At 40.5% G+C, this 18,405-nt stretch overlaps 1 protein-coding gene across 2 annotated transcripts; it reads right to left on the bottom strand.

Annotated features, from left to right (window-relative positions):
• Positions 1–242: 242 nt before the first annotated feature.
• Positions 243–17,773, bottom strand: LOC122995924 (actin filament-associated protein 1-like 1). Of its 2 annotated transcripts, none has more exons than XM_044371330.1 (19): positions 17,576–17,773; positions 10,121–10,249; positions 8,543–8,623; positions 7,942–8,027; positions 7,732–7,849; positions 7,540–7,629; positions 7,171–7,382; positions 6,291–6,470; positions 6,060–6,152; positions 5,298–5,400; positions 4,209–4,364; positions 3,701–3,915; positions 3,366–3,511; positions 3,144–3,225; positions 2,798–2,906; positions 2,374–2,541; positions 2,119–2,285; positions 1,240–1,365; positions 243–1,154 (listed from the first exon to the last, which is right to left on the bottom strand). In XM_044371330.1, the coding sequence occupies exons 1-19, from the start codon at positions 17,595–17,597 to the stop codon at positions 1,128–1,130; spliced, it is 2,310 nt and encodes a 769-aa protein (XP_044227265.1). In that variant the 5' UTR covers positions 17,598–17,773; the 3' UTR covers positions 243–1,127. The 2 variants fall into 2 exon arrangements, with proteins under 2 accessions (XP_044227265.1, XP_044227264.1); XM_044371329.1 differs by lacking the exon at positions 17,576–17,773 and adding an exon at positions 10,490–10,693.
• Positions 17,774–18,405: the final 632 nt, after the last annotated feature.

Raw genomic sequence — 18,405 nt, 5'->3', positions numbered from 1 at the left:
CAGAGATTAGTGTAAAGTACATATGTTGTACAATTTAATTAGTATGTAGTATGGAATTGGGACATACTGTAGCAAAAATGATAAAATGCTATCATTTAATGAGCCACTAGATGGCGCTTGTAGTACAGAACTGTGCTGCTATTGGTTTAATACAGAAATTTATCCTGTGACGAAGTACCAGGCTGAGACAAAAATACTCCTAAACCATTTACCAAAGACAAAAAAAGTCCAGTAGACGAAGATGATGAAGATAAAGTAATCCTTTACTTCAACATGTGTGTGTGTTCATATCTCTGTGATGAAAAGGGAAGGCAGACATGGGCATTTATCCTTGAATGATTCTGCTAAGAGGGATGCTAAAGCTAATTTACAAGACATTGGTGTAATCACAAAATACAACAAGATAAAGTGCAAAAGTCAAATATGAAAAAATACACATATAATGGTTAAAATCTAATAGTTTCACATTGCAATAATAAACACTAGTCATTGGTTCCAGGAACAGTGTCATACTCAATATGCTTTCCAAATGGTTTAAATACACATTCGAAGATGTGGAATACTTCTCTCACTAATAAGATAATTTAAGGTAATAATAATAATTTATTTACTTTAGTTTTTTGTTTTACATTGACAAGTATCATGTAAAAAATGGAATAAAATCAGTGAGTGTAGGTAAAATACTCAGTTGACTCAGGAAGTCTTGCCTGTAACTGTGGCTCAGCAAACTCTGAGCACAGTGTTGATGAACCACACTCTCCCTTTGCTTTGCTATGAAATGACCCCATTTTCACTTTCTGCAGCCCTCTGCAAATGCAAACGCACATGCAAACTCACACAAACATATACATTTCATGTTCATAGCGATCCCCATTAATACTGTACTGGAACATCAGTCAAGTCTGTAATATTTACAGTGGTTGAGGCAGCACCATGCTGCCTGTACTTGCAAAGATTCCACTTTTTCTTAAGGTAAGAGGAGCGACGAATGCATCAGAGTCTGTCCTCCTTCTCCTCTTCTCTTCATCTTCTTTTCAGTGCCAGTTTTTCTTTTTTCTTCCTTGTCTTTAACACATCCTCCTGTAACAGCTCATTTTTTCTCTCCACGAATCCATCTGTCGATCCGTTTAGGTCCCCTTCTTCGACTCCCACTCCTGGAAACCAGGAGAGACGGCACAAAGTGAGGAAAGCACTTACATACATCTGACCTTGTTACACAACCACAAACACACACTGTACCTTCGCCTTCTGCATGACGTTCCCCTTGGAGGAGGCGTAAAGCGATGGAGGGCGTTTACGGAGCTCCGATGCTGTGTTGACCGGCACAGTCTCATTGTAAACCTTTTCAACCTTGTTGCTCTGTGCCTGTATACACATTCACATACACAGACCAAGACAAACACAAGCACAAATGTCAGATGTCACTACTTTCCAGTAGGGCTGCAACTATCAACTAACTATACTAACTATAATAATAACATGATTATTTTCATTATCGATTAATCTGTTGATTATTTGTTGACAGATTATTCGATTAGTTGTTTGATCCACAAAATCTCGATCACTGTTTCCCAAAGCCCAAGGTTACGTCCTCAAATGTCTTGCTTTGTCCAGACCAAAAGTCCACAACCCGAAGATATTCAGTTTACTGGCATAGAGGACTAAAGAAACAGGAAAATACTCACATTTATGGAGCTGGAATCTGAGACTTTGGACATTTTTTTCTTAAAAAATGACTCTTAACGATTAATTGACTATCAAAATAGTTGGCAATTTATCCAAAGTTGGCAACTAAGTGATTAATCAACTAATCATTACATATCTACTTTCAAGAATTATGGTGAAAATCTGAAATTATACAATATACTGAGATTTGGCAATAAAATGCGAAAAAGTGCCACAAAATAGCACTTTCAGAATCTGGCATCCACCATATAGAGTAGGGTCCAAAAGTCTGAGGCCACTTTCCCAGAATGAGAAAGTGGCCTCAGACTTTTGGACCCTACTGTATATATGTATGAGTGGCTAATTCCTGAAACACTTCAATTTCTCTTAGTGGTAGATCGTTTTTTTTAACAATTAAACAGGAGAGTTTCTGTCTCTGCTGTAGCTGCCTACCTTGACATTGATCTTGGTGTCAGTATGAGGACCTAGCGCTCCTCTAGCCAGTGATTTCTTCAGGTTTTCTTTGACCTCTGTCAGTCTGAGCTCCAGCTCCACCCTCTCCTCCTCCTTCTGTTTGCACAGTGTCTCCAGCTCGGCTAACCGCTGTTCCACACAGTGACCTGCACACACACAAACACACATACTCATAGTTAGTCCTGCTACCAAGCAGAACTCTGAACAGTGCCGTGTGTGTGCTTTGTCCCTGACCTGCACCACTCTTCATCTCCTCCTTCAGTTCCTTCTTCTCCCTTCGAAGGGAAATCAGTGCATTTCTGAGCTCTTCCTTTTGCTTCTCTAGTTCCTCTTTCTGTGTCAGGTACCGCCTGGCGTCCTCCTCTGCACGCGTCTTCCCATAACGTTTATACTGGTTTACATCTAACAAAAAAAAAAATATGGCAGAATATCAACAGGACAGCAATGCGGGTACTGCTTTATAATGATAGAGTGTCAGTATTTCAGCTAACTATCCACGTCATCAAACTTTGGCTTTTCACTGCAATTATGATCCAGAGAAGCCAAATGTGACATGTCTGACAATCTTCAGTTCAGGAGGAAGGCTGTGGCCACTTTTTTATATCATATGATTTTCCTGTAGTCAGTGTAATGAATTATGAAAAGAAAGGAGACTCACTGGAGGCGTGTCTCTTGACGGCAGCCTGTTGTTCAGTTTTTTCAGAGTCCCTGCTGGAGAATGAGGAGTGACGTCTCACCTGGGCGGCTCTGCTGTCGACATCCTCATCCTGCAGGTGGGGGGGGGGTAATGATAATGTACCATTTACAGGGTCCATTTTATTTGTATGCATCAATATGTTTTTTTTGATTGAACCATGCAGTGAGAGTCATCAATATTCCATCCAGGACAACAATCCACGCTACTTGACAGCAAGCTCAGTGCTGTCATGCGCAGTCTCCATGTTTGACAGCTTGAAGTTTAATGATGTTGTACATTATCACTATTTCAGAGGATGTTTTCTCACCGCAATACTTTCATAGACCTCATCATATGTTCTGGAGTCTGTGGAGGCACTGCTGGATGACGCAGCAGTGGTAGTGGCCCACCTGAGAGGATAAGAGACAAATTTTAAAAAGAAAAAGAGGATCAAGTATTTCCGTATGAAAACTTCAATAAGAGACATACAACTCTAGATATATACAGTACATGCACGAATGCACGGATAAAACTTTAGGAAGTGACTCACAGGAAGGAGTGTCTGGCAGCGTGCCGTATATCAGTGAGTGTGTCCACGTCAATGTAGTCATAGTGCAGCTCTTCAGGGAGTGTGGCACTGCCAGTCTCTGCAAATAACACACCCAGCCAGCGGCCCAGGTCCTCCGAGCAGCTGGCCTGATGGACACAGACACACACACACACACCAGCCACATTTTAGCAACTTGATTTCCATAAAAAAAGTAGGTGTGTCATCGCTGTTAACTTTCTGTCTCATCTGTATCCACAACATGATGAGAGTGGCTACATTAAATCTCCTACACCGGTTGAAATTGTTGAAGATCTTTTGATGCAATTATATTATACCTCTAAAGCTGCCAGTTCGCTGCCTCCTTGCAAGATGTGGAACGAGAAGGGATGTTTGGGGCCGAGGCCTCCTGGCACCACCTCTGCCCCCTTGAGGGGAATCACAATGACTGGGGGACGCTGGTCCCCAGGGTCCTTCTGCAGGTACAGACTTCCACCTCGCACTACGCACCAACGCTCCTTCCAAGAACCACTAAGACACACACTGAGGTAGCCTATGGCGACATAAAAACAGCAGACATGTTTAATGTCTTAGCATGGCTGAAGTCAGTTAACATTCAAGTCTCTTGATCTCTGTCTCTTTAGTCTTTACAGTATATTTACTTTAAATTTCCCTTTAAGTTGCTTAAAAGTTATAACAAATACTTTACACACAGTACTGCTGAAAATGGTCTCATTGTCAAGGTCGAGTGAAATATTTAATTTGTCCCTAAAATGAGCAATTCACCAACTAACTAAACAGCCAGTCATTCAACCAAATAGCTTCTTCATCAATTTGTGTCCTCACCACAGCGGGGGTTGTCATGGTGACCGGAAGACAAGGGAGGCTCTCCTGGTAAAGGAGGTTTCCGTTTGGAGAAGGTGATGATTTGATTGATTTTCTTCCCTGCTGCTCGGCTCATCGACCCCGTCAGCTCTGAGAACGCACCGCGCTTTGCCCTGCCTGAAACCAAACACACCCCGGTCAGGCTGCGCTGTGACGGACAATAAGGTCACAGAGTTGAGGAGCACTTGATATACAGTACATATTTTTGTGAAAACCCCCCAACAAGTCAAGACTTATTGCACTTCTAGAATTTAATAGTATATTATATTCAATTTCAGAGATGTTTTTTATGTTATGTGTGTTCATACTGAATGACCCAGGTGCTGCGGGGCTCTGTCCAGCCTACTTCCTATGATGTCAGAGGGACACAATCGCAGGAAGAGGACAGGAAGGATGTCATATCTGCTCGAGCCTCACTTCCTGTCTCTCCCTCTCTCTCTCTCATGTCTCTTTAGTTCCAGAGCCACTCAGACAGTAAACAAGTTGTAACAACACTGAAACAATATCACTGCGTTTGACCTATATTCTGACCAAACATCACCTCATCCTGATTTATCCTTCCTGATTTTGTGGATAGATAAACAAAAATAGTGAAGGTGCTTTTGATGGTGAAAGGATATGTGTTTGTGTGTGTGTGAAATGCATTTTGCCAGTGACAGACTTAACTAATGTTTTGTATATTTTTACCATCAACCTAAATATTCATATTCTGGTGTCACAGCAGTAAACATTGTCGTAATAGATATTTTTTAAACATAACTTATAATGTGCATTTTAATTATGCTGCTAAAACCTTTCAAGAGAAACAAATGTTCATTAAATGTGTCAGTATTGTCATGCAACATCTCCCACACTGTTTGTTGGCAACTCCAGAGACGATATGTACTCCTTCAAATAGTAAACAAAAAAGTGACAATTATCTAATTTACAATTTTAAGATACTCTTTAATCTGCCACAAAATATTACTTTGTCTCAATATATGTCTTATGTCTTACTCTGAATTAGGAATTTTCAAATAAATAAATACTTAATCATGATGGTTAACCTACTCAGTGTGTCAGTGGTGTCCCGTCCTGGTCCCTGTGCAGTGGAATGAGTGTCTACTGTTGGCCCGCTGTCTGAGTCAGATGCCTGCCTCTCATAGTGTAGCACCTGGCAAGGAAAAAGTAGAAGGCTATATTACTTTATTACTTTTCTTCCCTTGATAAAGGAGAGGAGAGGAGAGGAGAGGAGAGGAGAGGAGAGGAGAGGAGAGACATACAAATCCACAGACTGAAAACAAAGCATTCTGTCCTTTAACTGAGCAAAATCATGTCAACTTCAATCATGCTGAGTGGAAAATGTTTTATTGACTTTATGTATTTTTAAAAGTATTCTGCCAAAGTGGGGTGTTACTGTCAAGTCACCATGCATTCAGCTTGTTAGCCCTGCCAAAACTTTGTTGAGGGTATGAAGCAGTTTGAAAAATAGCCAGCACAGCAACCACAATGTAATGTCACCTCACTCACTGCTTATAAACTAGAAGCAAAAGGAACAGTTGTGTCATGCGTGGGCTGAAAGAGGTGATGTAAGCCACAGACAGTGGAAATGTAAAAACTAGGGTATAGATTAAGAATAAAAAAAGCCTCAATAAACAAAGAATTAGATGTTACAGTAAAATAAACCATAGCGAGATGCAGCTGTTGGAGCCATCATTTGGAAAGAAAGTTCAAGAAGTTGGTTGAACTGCTTTATGAGCAAATCTTATAACATACACAAGGAAAAAAATTCAAAGACAACAGATAAACAGGCAAACAGGCAAACACACACACCTTGTCAAGCTCCAACTTCCTCTGTATAATGGGAGAAGCAGATCCATTTAGTCCTTCAGTGTTGCTACTTTGGCTGCCAACATCTTGCACCACCTGGATCCGGAAAAAGAAAACCTTAACTTCCAAACACAACCTTGTGTACTCTCACTCTCTTCAGCCTTATTCCCTCGGTCTCCAGTCATTCTTGTCTGTCTCAACACCGGCCCTTTGATGTAGTGAATAAAAAGGTACCTTGAGCCATCGCTGCGCCTGCTCTTTACTCTGAACAGCCAGGACTAGAGCTTCTCCTCCAGGCAATGAGAAACGCAACTCATGTCTCTTTTTCCGGCCTTCTTTCGGGACATAGATGACGTTGCACAGATTCAGCGGGAGCTCCGTGTGAGGAGTGCTTTCTTTGATGCTCTTATAGCACTAAAAAAAGATAGAGAAAGACAGTGATGTTGAAAAATAGACAGAAAGAGAAATATGGTATCTACAGTATCAGTCAAAAGTTTCAACAGACTTTTTCATTCAAGTAAAGGGGAAGGTGTGTCCAAACTTTTGACTGGTACTGTAGGTACTGCTGACTGTTGTAAAAGCTTTCATTTAATTTGTGACATTTGTGACTGAGTGTGTCTGCTTAATATCCAGTGACATACTCACTCCCATTTGCTCTGTTTCCTTTAACGTTGAAGCTAAGTTTCTGCCAATAACACTGTAATTGAGGCCCCTGAAAACTTGGTCTCATATTCTAAATATTTATGGCTAAATAAGCAACAACTTAGTTTAAGGCTTATTTCTTAAGAGTTTAACACTTAAAAACTCAGCTACTCTGCTTCATCAGGACTGTCTGGGTGTGGTTTGATCAGATTGTATTGACAGCATCAGCCAACAACCTCACACCTGTTATCTACTCACGGAAGTACGTGACATCACCTTTAAGCAACTGAGCGCTACTAACTTCAAACCAGTCAGAAGAGCACAGAGAAAACAGCCCAGACAGAAATCTAACTGGCAGAAAATATTGTGATTATGTTGTAATTTCACGGCTCATATCAAGAAGCTAACTGAGAAAATAGAATTTCAGGGCCTTTAAATTTGAACCTTTGAGCTTTAAAATTGCTCAGTTTACCTGAAGTTTATTATCTCGGACAACAACGAGCTGTTTAGCCCACTGGCCGAAGCGTTTCTTGCGCAGCAGGAAGGCACAGATGCGGCAGTCTCTGACAGGTCCGTCTGGGCTTTCCTCAGCTGTCCATCTCTGACGTTGGTCCCGCCCTTTGGCCTCCTCTTCCTCTTCTTCGTAAGACTCGTAAGAACTGCTCAGAGCATCGGAGTCGTTGTCTGAACACCAAAAATACCACAGATCATTAATTTATAAAACAACCACAGACAATTTCAGGTTCTCCTCATTCATGTATTCTACATACTTTATGTTTACAGTATGCCTCTGTTTATACTTGTAAATTTGAATTGATAGCATGAATAACGGCAGACTCACAGGAGTTTTTGGGAGGTCCATTAATCCTGGTGAGGGGGTAGTTGTTGTCGGCATCTTCATAGTAGGCATCCTCCACAGAGTTCCTGGAAGCTACAGGAGAGGAAAAAAAGATATATGAGAGAGAGCAACGCAAACCTATAATTATTCATAAGAGTGCAAATCTGTGTTACTGAATGTATGTACAGAACTAACCGTTCATATTTGTGGTAAAGTACTGAGGGGTGGATCCAGGATCTAGAGGAACAGCCTCTTCATAGTAGTCATCAGGAAGTGGGGTGGTTGGCAGGGGAGGGGGTGTGTCGGTCGGTGTCTGAGGAACCAAAGTGAAGGTTAAACCAAAATCTGAAGCACAAGGACAAGAAAGGCAGGTGGACTGACAGGTAGATAGTGTAGGTGACTTACAGATTTATTAGGATGAGTCTTCTCCTCTTCCTCTTTGTGCTCTTTCTGCTCAACTGGAGATGCACTGAGCATGTGCAAATCACAATCTGGTGAAACAACAGAGGGTTGATGTTAACAGTAGTGTAAATGTTGCTCAAAATGTTTTCGATATACTTGCTCAAAATGTTCATTTTTATATTCAAACCTGACTCAGATCACCAGACTCATTACTCGATTTCATTAGAAGGAGGCACACATAACATCTTGTTTATTTTATTAGACAGAATATAAATTTTTCATAGTAAACTTATGACAGATAAATGTGGTGATTTCCATATTTTAATAAGTTGGGCTCCAAATTATCTGGAGGAAACTAGACAGTTGAGCAGTTATTAGGTTTTTGAGCAAAGACTGAGGCATGGACCTAAATTGGCTGATTTAGGGTGCATTTTTATTGCTTTCTACAAATTGAATTTCAGCCCAATATATCTTATAATAGATGTTAATTACTTAATTTAATAGATGCTGTGGTACAATAATTGGAAATACACAATAATAATCATTTCTACACATGAGGTCATGACACCGGACTGGTTTGAAGGAGCTCTGAGAGTCGACTCACCAAAATCCTCAAACAGAGACTCTACAAAGCTTGTGCCGTTGCCATAAAGACAGCTGTTCATGTAGACGTCTGATCCATTGACTGTGGAAAAGATAAATTAGGGATTAGAAATAGGATCAGACATAGGGTTAGGGTTGGGTTTTATGGTAAGATCGGGAGAATTAGGATTATCAAAGTGTATAGAGATGCAGGGAAGTGAGTGATTGCTCATTGAGGATCAATACTGAACTGTGTGCATTTTAGGAAAATAAACTGTATGGAGATCTTTATCAGACAACAAGACCATGCAGACTGGAGTTTGCAAATCTATGCGCCAGAAGATCGAAGATAACTCAAGTTAGAAAATGTGTGTGAACGGATGCCAAAACTTCCAGACTCTCTGGAAGTATTTTTCAATCAGCATTAATTTCGTAGGCTGTGAGAAATCAATCTCTGAAGTTTTTGGCTGTATTCAAATTAGAAACAAGTTAAAAAAAAAACAACTGAACATATGTGGATTATTCTGATCTATTGTGTACAAATCTGAGGAGTGAGTATGGGTAGCACAGTCTGGGCCCACTGAAACACAAACTTGTTGTGAGGATGTGCTTACCCCCCAGGATGTTTTGCTATTCTCCTCAGTTTGGCCTCATCTCATTATCCTCTTTAAACTTTATATTTCGTTATCCTCTTACATCAACTGTTTTATCCCCTCTGACATCCTGTATTCTCTCAGATAAACAAGGATCTACTACAAAGACCTCTGTAAGATTTCATTTCACAGAGCTGCTGCAATTTGTTGCATTGACTACACTTTCTGTATCGTATCTCATACAGTGTTGTGCGGTTGCAGTCTGGTTGGCTCATGACAGCAAGGTTGCAAAAAGACCTGGGTTGAGTAAGAGAGAAAGGCTGTGTCTCTGTCTAAATGAACACTGTGACCTTGAGCAAATTGCTCAACTCCGAGATGCTTCAGCTGAACTGCTACAAATGTCAAACTGAATTAATGTGAGCCAGGATGCGGCTGAAAAACCGCAAGCATGCTCAGTCAGATCCAAATGGATAAATAAAAGTTAAAGGGTAACATCAGTTTTATTTATAGTTCTCCCCAATTTAACACTCTGATTTACGTTTTCCTGTATGTAAATAGATTTTTAGCTTTTTTTTTTTGTTCTTCTTAAAATACATGCTGTACCTTTGCTGTGTCGAACCTACAGCAGCTTGAAATTAAGTTCTGCTCATAACTTATGGGTGTCAGAAGACCCCAATTCAGGCTCAGTGCAATTACAATAAATTAATTCTTCAGCCCCGATGCAACTGACTCTATAAACAAATATGTGGATGTTGTTTTTGTGCTGTACAAGAATTAATGGAAGCTAAGCTGTGCCATCTGTAAAATAACATCAGCATAAAAGTACACAAATACTGGTATTATGCAACAATAGCCATTAGCCAATCGACAGCCAATCTAGAGGAGTTTGTCACATCACTGCAATTTATGAGACTAATAAGATATTAACCAAAAAATATAGGCTATCATGGTTATGCACATTGCCCACTCAAGTGAGACTTAATTAATCTATATGGTAGTACTTGTACCTGACAGCTGCACTGTGTCCAGGATGTTGCGTATGGAGGCCATCTTGTCAGCAGTGGCAGGACTGACCGTCTCGTGGTCCAGCATCTTCAGCAGAGAGCCCAGCTCGCTCACAAGTCGCTCCATCACCACTGACGACCACAAAATATACAAAACAATACATTATTTGGGTTTGCAGTATGACCATAAAATACTTCTGGTGTTGAGCAGCATACAAATCCCATACTTAAAGTACATTCCTAAAATGCCTGTGTTATTATACAAAGTGCATCAAATATCAATTTAACACACACATGCAAGCACATACAGGCAAGTGCCAGCGAAACTGGCGGTTCATGATGGGCATGAAGTCAATTTGGAACTCAGCTTACCGCCTGTTGCAACAGCTGACAAGGAAGAGACGTTTACCATCCTAACATATCTCCCGATTTACTTTGTCGACCTCAGAGTGTGTTTGTGTGTCTTTCTCTTGAGTTTTCTGTCTGGTCTTTTGTTCCCACACCACCGCAGATCAAATCCTTCTTTCACTTCAGACATTTCTAGCTTTCTTTGAAAAATAATTGTTTTCATGTTAAACCCCTGACATCCTGTGTGTCCGTGTGTGTCTGTGTGTGTGTTTTGTTGACCTTGACACTGTTCCAAATGCTCTGACACACTCTCACACATCCTGCTTGCTCAGAGCTGACAAAGAGAGAGAGGTTGTGGGGGGGAGGTAGAAAGTCAGAGAAAAAAGGAGGTGAGGAGGAGGAGGGGGCATGAGGCTTCCTTCCCTCAAGGAAATGGAGCCAAAGTAAGGAAGAAAATCTTTAGTTCTACTAGAGATAGGAAAGGATATGGTTACCAAACTGGAAACTTCATTCAGCTGATCACTCATTCATAAGAGAAGTTTGGGAGGCTGACGTTTGACATGAAGGATATAAATTGAGGTAGATGATGAACTTTTCTGTGTGTGTATTTTTGTTTAATTGCTCAATAGGGCTAATGGGGGGGAAAATGGGGCGAATCATACTTTTCTGGTTAGAAGTTTTTCCTGTTAACGTCACAGTTTAAGATCCACAAACCTTAAAGGTGCAGTGTGTAGAATTTAGCAGCAACTACCAGAAAGGACTTGGCAGAAACGGAATATAATATTCATAAGTATGTTTTAATTAGTGTATAATCCCATGAAAAAAAGGAATCGTTGTGTTTTTGTTATATCTACATAGGGAGCGGGTCCTCTTCCATGGAGGCGGCCATGTTTCTACAGTAGCCCAGAATGGACAAACCAAACGCTGGCTCTAGAGAGGGCCTTTCATGTTTTTTGTGAGTTTCACAGCCACCGCAGGTTCTCCTACATACTTGAAAGGAGAGGGCGGGGGGAGGAGTATTCAGATGCCACTAAGTCCTACACACTGGTCCTTTAAATAATTTCATTTAATTTTCATTTGGGTTTCAGTGGAAACCCTTGATGTTCCACTTGCTCTTTAAGTGGCTTTTTCCATCCAGCCAAGAAAAATATTTTGGGGAACCATTTAGTCTTGGTTATTTTTGGCATTCAAATTGTTATTACAATGTCATTTCACCCAAAATATAGATTTTTAAAAAAGTTGACAGGAAGTTCAAGGACACTTCAGCAGAGATGTTGGAGCCTCAGCAAGAGGCTGCTGTACACAGTCAAAGTACTGATATGACAATAAGTGTATTAGTTTACTAGCTCCTTGTTAACGCTCTCTGGGAATCATTTGAAATATTAACTGGAGGAAACACACACAGAAACTCTGCTCAAAGCATTACATCTTTACAAAGAAGTATTATTTTAATCTGCCACAGATCTGCAAACAGGGCCATTCCTCTGTGGTGAGTGGTCAGATAACACCTTAAAATCTGATTTATACGGTTTGAAAAAGTTGCTGATATATGAAATACAGTACATCCAGAAAATGTACAATTCCTGGGAAAAAACTGGTTCAAAGGTTAAGATAAAATAAGATTAAAACTCTCTCCCCCCCACACACACACACACACACACACAGAGTGAGAGTATGACAGAAAAGCCCTCTCTCTCCCATCGCCTCTTCCGCCCCCCCAAGCCTGACAATACTCTATTGTCTCCTCGAGGGCCAAAATTAGATGACGACCACAATGGTCCGCAAGCCCAGCGCGAACAATACAATGTCAGAAACTCAAAGAAAAAACAAAACAGGAACTAACACACACACAGTCCAAGAGGGGCGTGGTGCAACACAGCTGCATCGTCTCGATCCATGGGCATTCAGGGTTAAAGGATATATATCCAGCAGCTGTGTGTGTGCGCTTGCTTGTGTGTGTGTGTGTGCATCATTTCTCAGCCAGCAGCTGTGGTTTCCTGTCTTAGTTGTCGACAGAAGCTTCACTCCACTCCTTCCTGATCTTGACTCCATCCCACTGCGAGTCTCACCTCTTCCTCTTGCTCTTCCTCCCACTTTCCCCTTTCTCCTTCTCCAATTCTCTTCATCCTGCTGCTCTTCATCCTCTGTCATCCCACACTATTGTTCCATCTATGTTCACACTTTTTCCGCCTTTTTTTTTGGTTGCTATCCTCACCCCCCCCCCGTCTATTGAATGAAAAGTTTAGAAGTTTTTCAGCTGATCGTTACTCCAATTCTCTGGGACCATCTCAACTCAGTCAACAAAAAGGTTTCAGTGTAATCAATCACCGTGTTAACAAAGCCAGTAGTGGGCTGATAGAGTTTCCAACCGGGACCTTTGGTCTATTTTCTGCTTATTCAATTCTAACTTTACACAGTCAAGGCCATCCATGCATTTGCTGTCTCTCTCTCCTCTAAGTCTGTGTACATCTCTCTCTGTTTCTTTCTCTCTCACTCTCTCTCGCTTTCATTTTTTTAGGGGACCGGAGGGTTCAGAGGCTGAGAATCAGCTGTTCTGGATGCTTGTGGTCAGTCTCACCCACAGAGGGATCTTTGTAACCCCCCATTCCACACATACGCATGCTCACACACTCACACACATGGCGCAGATTTCCTCTTCGAATCCTTGTTTTTTTCCCCCCACTGATGGACACAGACGTTCACTTAACTCACAGCGAGGACACAAACACTATTAATTTGTCTTGCAGAGAAATTATCCTATACAGAGAAAACATGCCGTCAAAAGAGGAAAATGTGTTTGTGTGTTTGTGTGTGTGTGTGCTTTTACATACATTTTTGTGTGTTTCCACAGACTGCCTGAAGAAGGCCAGTCATGAGACCGGGGCCATGCGACTCTCATTTGAACTGATTTAGCGTGTTTGCTTGCAACTCACAACAAAACAACTACCACTCGCTACTGCTGCTGCTGTTTATCTCACCACATAATGCTAAAAGATACTTTTCTCCTCCTGACCTGAGGCTTTCACTCCCATCCATTACATGTCTAACCCATCAATCACAACAATCCAAGCCTAACCTCCTCCTTGACTCACCTCTCCCATCCAAACTATCCCTCTTTTTATTTCCCAACACTTTAGGACTAGGAAAAAATATATGATTGCCTTGATGTTACCTGAAACACATGATACTCTTATGTGACATAAACATAAGTTTTTCACGCCTTTCTCAAGTAAAGAGAATTTCAAGTCTCCAAAGTGTATGAAGCTGCTGTTTTGCTCTACAGCAGGCGTCCTCATTCTGCCTCCCCCACACTCCCAGAGGCTGAGGTCCCTCCAGATCCCACATTCTCCTTTCCACTCCTTTCTTTCCCTCCCTCTCTGATCCTTTCCTTTTAACTCCTCTCCCTCGTAGGCCTCCCTGCGTCCCTCTCCAGACACCCATCCTCTCCAGACAGAGGTCAGAGTTCAAGTCTTGGCGGCCCCAGCGGCTCCCTCTGAGACAAAAGTTTACTTCAGAAATTCTGCATCCTGTAATTAATATTTTCGTGACAACAGTAGATGGTGTCAGCGCTCACCCCGGGGTTAGCATTCAGTCAGAGGTCTCAAAAAAGTCCCCTCCGAACCAAGCGGGCAAGATCTTTAAAAAGAAACAGCTGGGGTAGAATAAGTCGTGGAATTGTCTCTTTTTCACATTCTTTCAGTATCTTATCATTTTCCCCAGATAGTAAATGGTGAGACACAGCAAACAGAGCTTGACATTGGCTCTGCCACTGTGGCACTGCATGCGCTTCATTTCAGTCTATTGTGGTACTGTGGTTTCAACATGTAAGCAGCCACAGGTAAGGAGACACCCAGCCACCGTGGGACAGTCACATACCATGGTTATTTAGCTCAACAAAGAAAACTTTAAAGTCCCACTTCACTCAAAAATGCATTCTGATTTTGAGTTTCACTGTGCAGAATGATGTATGTGCAGAGTTTGACACTAGAAAGCTGTTTTCACATTACATCTACTGAAAGTGGAATTTTTTTTCTGTGCTCATTGAAAATGTGATTTTAAGGGGTTGATTACGAGCGTGATTTGTGACATCACAACTAGTTTGAGGCCAATCCTGGTTCAATATTCAACTCACACAAATGTGATGTGGAAACTTGAAGCCTCCAGTGCATAAACACTGAGAACAGACTTTTCAGTGTGTCCAATAGTTCAACTTCTGAAACATTTGCATATTCATAGATTTTGGAATTTTTAATGAGGGAGAATGAGTCATTTTAAGGATTTGATAGTGGTATTTATGCTTTTTTGTGGAAAAACCCTATCAGCCACACATTTTTAAATGGCAATGAAGTGAGAAAAACCTCCAAAAAACACTCAACTCTGCAGCTTTATGCAGTTTTTAGACAGTTTACAGGCTTAGTTTGACATTTTGGGAGATACACTTATGCGCTTTCTTGCAAAGAGTTTGATGAGAAGACTGATACCATTCACATGTCTGTATTGTACAATATGAAGCTCGTTCCAGGAAAAAAGTTAGCTTAGCTTAGCATAATGACTGAAAACAGGGGGAAACAGCTAGCATGGCTCTGCCCAGCTCTGCAAAAAAGGTCATCTACCAGCACCTCTTAAGATCACAAATTAAGACACAACATCTTGTTTGTTTAACCCATACAAAAACTAAAAATGTGCCAGATTATTGTTTGTCTGGGTGCAGTGACTTACCAAGTTTTAAAAATTGGGATTTCTCTGTTCCCTTTTGATTGACTAATTGAATAATAAACCAGTCATATTAGTACTTACTGAAATTACTACACCATCACTCAAACATGATCCAGTGTTTTTCCTGTTTGGCTGAAGAGTGTTATCAACACAACAGCTTAGTTTCCTACCAACAACAGACTGACATGTACAGACCTGCTGCTGTAGATATCTCTGTCATGGAAAGTTTAACAACAGTAGATTTGCAGCACAGCTTATCCTCTCTTAAAACTATGACGGAAACCAAAACAGTTGAGTTTATGGTGGTTAAGTTATTTCACTTTGTTCTGAACTGAACGTTTTGAACTTTCTGACTCTCTGAGAGAGAATGGAAAGAGGAGGTGGGGTTCAGGGGTCACTGAGAGATGAGGAAAAGGGAAAAGGAAATGTAAGGGAACCATGGTCGAGGTCAAGGCTTACTGGTATGCGTGTGTGTCAGTGTGGTTGTATAAATGCAATCACTTATTAGAGCCTTTAGTATTATAAAACCTGTTTTAAAAATTGTATACAACTGTGTATTCTCCCTCATGTAGCTGTAGTATAAAAGTACTAAGAGGATAAGTCTTTATTGCTCAAAATTCCACTAAATACTGTATGAAAACTTTGTCCTTCTCTGCCTCATTTAAAGCGAACTTAAAACCTCACTTTCTACAAATTTCTCCCACTTGTGGCAGTGGTCTAGATCTGCAATAATTAGTTGACTATTCGATTAATTGCCAATTATTTTTAATAGATTACTGGGATCAACTTTTTTTTTTTTTTACCATTTTATGGACCAAACAACTAATTGATTAATCAAGAAAACAATTGACAGATTAATTTAAAATAAAAATATTCGTTAGTTGAAGCCCTACAGTAGTTGCAAAATTTGTCCGGAACATACCAGCGTAAATTACTCCTCTTTTTTCCTGCTTTTTTTCTCTCTAAGCTGCTTGTTCATTTCACAGGCCCTTTTTATTTAAGACATTTTTAAGACACAGTATAAAATCACAGGTGTGAATAATACAATTAACAATGGCTGGATTCCATTTAGCTTATTCAGTTTTAGGGTCCTTGTGCGTGCTGGCTCACTGTCACACTCTCACGGTTTACTGGGACACTTGAATAGAACAAACAACCATCGTTAATGTTATTAGTAACACCTGAGCTTTGCCTATTGTGACTAGTCACAATGTCCGCTGTGAAAAAGCCTTAATATCACACACTGTTTGCTCTGATGTGACTAATGTTATATTGTTCATGAGCAGATGCTGTAACAGAGCACCCATAGTGCAGTCATTGAATAAAAAACTTAAAATTGACAATTACTTATCATGAATATTTTTTATCTTCATCATCATTTTAAACGATCATTATTATTATTATTATATGGTTGTATAAAACTCCATCATTGCTAATAATTGTTAATTAAAATAGTTTGGAGGTTGTAGTGGTGAGGCTGCTCAGGCTTTGTACACTCACTGTCAGTAGTTTCGACATAAGTTTGATTGTAAAATAAGGATGAGCTATTTCTTTTACCTAATTTTACTCTTCTATTTAAGGGAACTGACATCTTTTTTTTTGGTGTAAATGATACTATGCAGATACTATAGTCATGTGCCTACTAGATCAATTACCTGTAGGCAACATGATGTTTTAATGAAGCATGAATTAATGCTTTTCCATTGCCGGTTTTTTTTTTTTTTTTTGCCCACAATGGTCATTGTTTCCCTTATGATAATCACATCCTCGTTTGCCAGATTTTCAATTTAGGCCAATGCTTCATCACCTGCCTGGTCAAACATAATGCAGCTTCCTGTTTCCAGCGCAGTATAGCCTGAAGGCGCAGAAACAGAGCGTCTATTCAGCTTCTGCTGCCGCTGCTGCTGCTGCTGCTTCACTTCCAGCAGCGCTGCTTCCAACGGGGCACTTCTCTGTTGGTATCAGATTGCATCACTCTACCTGAGGAGGATACCTCCTCCATCCTCACACACAGAGCACCAACCGGCGTGTAGGTGTGTGACGTCACTCTCCCGTTACTCCAGCGGTGTACCGGGAGCAGCGCGAGGCGCGACTCGGTTGTCGAAGTTTAGGTTCACGTCGGTTTTACGAGACCTCGTGCAAAATAAGTCTCTTCGACAATGCTATTTATAAACCTCATTAAATCTCAATTTGTTGTGGTGAGTTTTAAGTTTAACTTTAGTGTAGTCCGTCCTTTTTTAATATCTAAGTAGAGCGTTTGTGACTATATTTATCTCTTTAGACGAGCTTAAATTGATATTTATGCCTTGAGTCAATGTCTTCTTTTAAAGTTTTTAACAGTTGGCTCTTTGTCGTGAATAAATGTGAATGTGATGAAGAGGGACTGTTACTCACCACTCTGGCGTTTGGACTCCATGTCGTTTGATATCCCAAAGTCCGACTTATTCTGCTTCTTTCCAGTAATAATCCCTTGGTTGTTTCATTTAAAAAGGTACGGTTGTTAACATGTGAGGGCGGCTTGTTCGCCACGGACACGGCGGAGCTCCGTCAGCCTCCGTGCGGCGGAGTGAGTCAGAGTGGCCGCTACGGTTTATAGTTTGAGTCTGCAGCCGTTGGTGCCTCATCCAGACCGCCCTGGGTCCTAGTGCTAGTCTTAGCAACGCTACTAAATATTTGTTTGGTTTGTCCTCTTTATATATACAGTCTGTGGGTTTGCTGCATATTTATGCCATGAGTCTAGAAGATCACACGCTACTCCCATATGAGGAGACACAATCCCTTAAAACCTCTTAGTGTTGTTCATTTTGTATTTACGTGTAAAAACTGCCAGTGGTGGATAAGATTATTTATTCAAGTACTTAGATTTGAAGGACTTTACTGGAGTATTTAAATTTAATGCTACTTCATAGGCTACATCTATTTCGTTACAATTCAGACAGAAATGTTGTACTTCTTACTCTACTACATATTTGACAGCTATAGTTACTTTACAGATTAAGAATTTACATACAAAACATGATGAGTTTATAAAACATGGTTACATTAAACAGTATAGTATGCAACTTACACATTGATGTGTCAGTGATAAAAAACAAGTGATATCACCATTTTTCTGCACCAAGTTCTTTTACATTTGATTAAGTACTTTTTGCTAATGTTACTAAGTTACTTCAAGTAACATTTTGAGTGCCAGACTTGTAATGAAGTATTTTTACGTGTGATAT

The sequence above is a fragment of the Thunnus albacares genome, chromosome 13 (assembly GCF_914725855.1).
Source record: "Thunnus albacares chromosome 13, fThuAlb1.1, whole genome shotgun sequence".
Classification (NCBI taxonomy): domain Eukaryota; kingdom Metazoa; phylum Chordata; class Actinopteri; order Scombriformes; family Scombridae; genus Thunnus; species Thunnus albacares.
The sequence above is the reverse complement of the archived record's forward strand: the minus strand, read 5'-3'. Positions and strand labels throughout refer to the sequence as shown.

Bases quoted from the DNA above. Each gene is read 5' to 3' on its own strand.
- LOC122995924 (XM_044371329.1), bottom strand. From the start codon at position 10,529: ATGGTAAACGTCTCTTCCTTGTCAGCTGTTGCAACAGGCG. The intron at 8,624-10,120 runs GTACAAGTACTA...TCTTTTCCACAG, and splicing joins GGACACAGTGCAGCTGTCAG to TCAATGGATCAGACGTCTAC. The intron at 6,153-6,290 runs GTACCTTTTTAT...TTCCGGATCCAG, and splicing joins AGGCGCAGCGATGGCTCAAG to GTGGTGCAAGATGTTGGCAG.